The sequence below is a fragment of the Misgurnus anguillicaudatus genome, chromosome 24 (assembly GCF_027580225.2).
Source record: "Misgurnus anguillicaudatus chromosome 24, ASM2758022v2, whole genome shotgun sequence".
Lineage (NCBI taxonomy): Eukaryota > Metazoa > Chordata > Actinopteri > Cypriniformes > Cobitidae > Misgurnus > Misgurnus anguillicaudatus.
Window position 1 is genome coordinate 6,583,540 of NC_073360.2, and position 4,721 is coordinate 6,588,260.

Genomic DNA, 4,721 nt, shown 5'->3' on the forward strand with positions numbered 1-4,721 from the left:
GCATTGAAATGAATTGGAATGCACAACCAAAAACGAGATTTCTGAATAATTAAAAAAACGGTGGTTATCTCGTTTTGCAAAAAAACTCTTCTTATATATTTGTTCCTGCATGCTTTTTTATTCCATTGCAATGTTTTTTGTTTGGTTGTCAATTGTTTTTTACTTACTACATCATATTGTCCAATTAAATTTTCATCCTTGAGTTTTTTAGAATTACTATTTCCCAATCATATGTTTCTTTGTATTTTGCTCTGGTTTTAACAAAACTATGTAGCATTTTGGGGCAAATATGCAAAATAGTAAAGCAAAACTTGAAGCTAAAATAGCAAATATCTCCAAGGCTACAGTAAATTTTCCAGGTGTACTGACGTAAGCTAGGAAAAATGTGATCCATACAGCACAGAATATGAGCATACTGAATGTGATGAATTTAGCTTCATTGAAGTTATCAGGGAGCTTACGAGCCAGAAAAGCTAAAATAAAACACAAAACTGAAAGCAAGCCAATATAAGCAAGAACAGCCCAGAAACCAACAGCTGAACCTAAATTACATTCTAAAATGATCTTATCTTTGTAATAATGCATGTTCTTATATGGGAAAGGAGGTGATATTGTTAGCCAAAGCACACAAATTAGGACCTGTATTAATGTAAGGATAACAACACTTAGTCTTTGTTGAGGAGGCCCAAACCATTTCATGACATTACTTCCTGGAAGTGTGGCCTTGAATGCCATTAACACCACTATTGTTTTCCCCAGAACACAGGAGATACAGAGGACAAAAGTGATCCCAAACGCTGTGTGACGCAACATACATGACAACTCAGTGGGCCGACCAATGAAAGTAAGTGAACAGAGAAAACACAGAGTCAATGAGAAGAGCAACAGGAAGCTCAGCTCTGAATTGTTGGCTCTTACAATAGGTGTTTCTTTATGAAGATAAAATACAAAAGATACAATTGATGAAAATAATGCTCCAATGAGAGAACAAAGAGAAAGCACAATCCCCATGATTTCTGTATAGGAAAGGAATTCAATCACTTTTAAAACACATCTGTCTTTGCTTTCATTTGACCAATACTCCAAATCACAAGGAAAGCAGTCACTAGAATCTGTGAAGGAATTAAACAAATATGAATACAAAGCACATTTTAAGGTCTCTGGCCATTGTACAGTACTAAAGCATGAGCTAGTACTTATTACCTGTCTCATTACTGATTTCTCCATGTGCACATTGAATACAGTCATAACAGCAGATAGGTCTTCCTTTCTGTGCAGCCTTCCTAGTGCCTGGAGGACAACTCTCAGTGCACACAGACACAGGCAGCTGTGAAAAGAGAAGTGTCAGCTTTATATATTTTTTGTCATATTGCCAAGTCATTTATCATGCCCTCATAATTAAATTTATTAAATGTATTTTTGACGTACCTGTCTCCTGTTCTCAACCCATACCATAAGTTCCTGATTAATTTTAAGACGTTTCTCTGGTGGCAGTGAGTGGTCATACGCACCAACCAGTTTATACTGCATACTTCCATCTTTAACAGGCTGCCAGTTCACCAGATCATATTTTGCTACAGGATCCCCACTTGCATCAAAAAATATTTTCTCACCTGTTTTGGCAGTGAAACTGACATCTCTCATATACTCCAGCACCTGAGAATAAACACAAACATAATTGGTTTCAGTTTTTAATCTTTTAATTGTTTGTCTTTCCTAATTACCTTTCTTGGTGTGGGCAGCTCTACTTTGCTGCTGTTGATGGAGGATTTGACATCTTTTATCAAATTGTGCAGTGCATGTGCGATAGCATAAGTTGCAGTGTACACTTTATTTGCTATGCGCATCTCTAATGCATCAGTATATTCATTTTGCACTTCTGCTAAGCGTTCTGAGCCAGTACAGTGACCTGTGCTACCTCCGGTGTTTCTGAAAGAGCACTGAAAAGCTGTTTCCCAGAAATCTTTCAAAAGTTCATTTTTTGGTTCTTGATCAGGGTGCACAGTCAAAAGAAACTCTCGCAGGCCGTCAAGCTTGACATTTGCTACAGCAAAGCCCACAGCTCCCGTGAGGAAACTGTATTCCTTTGTTTCTGCAATAATTCGAGAAGTGATCCAGGATTCGCTACCGACCCACTGGAGCCCAGTGACATTCTGTTGCGCAATTAATTGCAGGAGTGGAATAAAATCTCCAGCAGATGTAAAAGATACCACCACCTTGGCCGTTGATCTTTTAATCACTTCCAGTGTCTTTAGGAGCTGCTCTTGTGGATCCGTTCTTAATACGGTCTCATAGTATTCAACACAAATCCCCAATTGTTGTGCTGTCTTTTCAAATGTTGAGATTCCATAGCTACCATAATCATTGCGACTGCTGATCATTCCAACCCAAGTCCAGCCAAAGTGCTTGACAAGCTGAGCCAGTGCTCTGCTTTGATAATAATCACTGGCTATCGTTCTGAAGAAGGATGAAAACCTTTTTCTGTCACTCAAGCATGCACATGAGGCAAAATGACTGATCTACAAAAACAAAAAGAATAAAAAAAAATCTAAGTATTTAGAAAAATTTTACTTGTTATATTTACACCAATTGTTTTCAGAATTATATTTTTCTATACTTGTACATTTGGGGCATCTTGCAGTGGTTCATTATGCATTGATTTATCATGACAACGTGGCAAATAAATAAGAGAGTTCTTACCACAGGGAAACTGAAAGGGCTTAGTAAAGAGGCGATGGCAATGGTGGGAGAGGAGTTTGACTCTCCAACAATGGCTTGAACAAATGGTGGTCTAGAACAGGACTCATCATGCAAAGTCTCTTTAAAGCCATTTATCAAAACCATGCTTGACAGAATAGCCTGATTTATTGTCCCACATGCATCATATATTTTATAGCCCAATTTGACACCAGGCAACAGCTGTGTGCTGTTGTTTATCTCCTCTATGGCAAAAATCAGTGTCTGAGCCACTTGAAACTCACGCAAGTTAAAGCTGTGACAATAAACATCAGTCAACTGTTACAGTACATTCTGCAAATAATCATTACAGTATTATTATAGTACCACTTTTAAAAGGATAGTTTACCCAAAATTGAACTTATATAGATTTCTTTCTTTTGCTTTGTGCTACCAATACTTTATCCACCTTTATAAATATAGTTTTTCAGATTTATTTTACAAGTAATTTTACTGATTTCACCTTCTCTGCATGGTATACAGTAATAACAACATATAGGTTTTTCTTTCTGCACAGCCTTTATAGTGTCAGGAGGACATCTTTCACTGCACACAGGCAATTGCAACAAATATTGCAGCTTGCTAATTTTAGAATGACCTGTTTAATTATACAGTTCATATAGAGCACATTTAAAAACAGCCGAAAAACTGAACAGAGTGCTAAACATAAAAATTGAACCATAAACGCATATAACAAAAAAAATCAATTTTGTACAATCTTAACACGAATGTGTTAAAACAACACATGTTGTATCTCGTTAAGTCCCTTTTATAAGGGACTTAACATTATTTTAATGTTTTATAGGATAACACAAAACAATGTATTAACAATGAACACATCCTCTCTTTGAGTGAACCAAAGGAATGACAGCTAAACAAAGACCAACTACAGTATAATACAAATTGAATGATAATAGTTCAGATCAGATCAAACAAGTGTGTTTTTAAAAGAGATTTAAAAATGGATAAAGAAGGGCCCTACCACCAAAAGCTTGATCCCCTCTACATTTGAATCTAAACTTTCTAAGACATTTTTACATACAAAATTATCCAGTCACCCACAATTTTTTACCTGGTTAAAATGAATTGCCCACAAAATTAAAGTCTTCCATTTCACTGAAAAGAAGCATTATACACTACAAAAGTAACAATTGCATAGTGTGGTTTGGTTCTAGGTTGCACAAATCACGAATTATGATATTATTAACAGTATTATTTTTTTCCTATTATAGAAGTCAATGGTGCTCCAGGTCTGCTTGTTTACAAACATTTTGAAGAAAACAAAGAAATTCATGCAGGTATGGAACAACTTGATGAAAAGTAAATAATGACAGAATTTTCTTTTTTGAGTGAACTGTCCCAGTAGTAGTATTCATAATACTACAGTATTCATAATGCAATGTTATTCTCATACAGACCTGACACATGTAGGTGGTTCTGGTTTGGAAATAAAAGGATGCAACTTTTGCACAACAGTTCTATGCATTGACAAAATCCCCCCAATGTTGATTTCTCTTTCTGCAGAAAGTAGTGGTGGGAATGGCTGGCTAAGCATTTTGCAGACTTCTGCTGTGGCTGGGATGCAAACAACATATAGCAGCAGTAGCAGGGGTGTCACTGTCTTCTTTGCCATGCCCATGTGAAGGTAGAGCAGGAGCCTTTGTGGCAGGACAGGAAATGATCTGCCCTTTATCGTGTTTTGAAATTCCATTTGGGATCAGCGTCATTACACTAGTTTGCTTTTTTCTTTAATATTGTTTTATACAAAATATTGAACCATTTAAAGACCAATTTAAGCTGAACTACAAAATACTGAATTTCCTGCACAATCTTCCTGCAGCAGTGCTGCTGTTCATTTTTTTTTGGGGAACCCGAGTTTAGTTAAAATTATTATCAAGGTTGGTTGTGTGTTGTTGTACCTCTGTCAGGGTGTGGTGTTGGATGAAGGCGAGATGAAGACGGAGGAGATAAATGTAATGATACTT

At 36.5% G+C, this 4,721-nt stretch overlaps 1 protein-coding gene across 1 annotated transcript; it reads right to left on the bottom strand.

The window, feature by feature from the left end:
• Positions 1–216: 216 nt before the first annotated feature.
• On the bottom strand, positions 217–4,466 carry LOC129429216 (extracellular calcium-sensing receptor-like). Its single transcript, XM_073863257.1, has 6 exons — positions 4,155–4,466; positions 2,701–2,992; positions 1,725–2,519; positions 1,429–1,656; positions 1,204–1,327; positions 217–1,112 (listed from the first exon to the last, which is right to left on the bottom strand). Exons 1-6 carry the CDS (start codon positions 4,445–4,447, stop codon positions 217–219), a joined length of 2,628 nt encoding a protein of 875 aa, XP_073719358.1. The 5' UTR covers positions 4,448–4,466.
• Positions 4,467–4,721: the final 255 nt, after the last annotated feature.

Excerpts from the sequence above, each read along its gene's own strand:
- LOC129429216 (XM_073863257.1), bottom strand. The coding sequence starts at position 4,447 with ATGGAATTTCAAAACACGATAAAGGGCAGATCATTTCCTGTCCTGCCA. Across the intron at positions 1,328-1,428 it reads GGGTTGAGAACAGGAGACAG|CTGCCTGTGTCTGTGTGCAC; the intron begins GTACGTCAAAAA and ends CTCTTTTCACAG. Across the intron at positions 1,113-1,203 it reads AGAAATCAGTAATGAGACAG|ATTCTAGTGACTGCTTTCCT; the intron begins GTAATAAGTACT and ends ATTCCTTCACAG.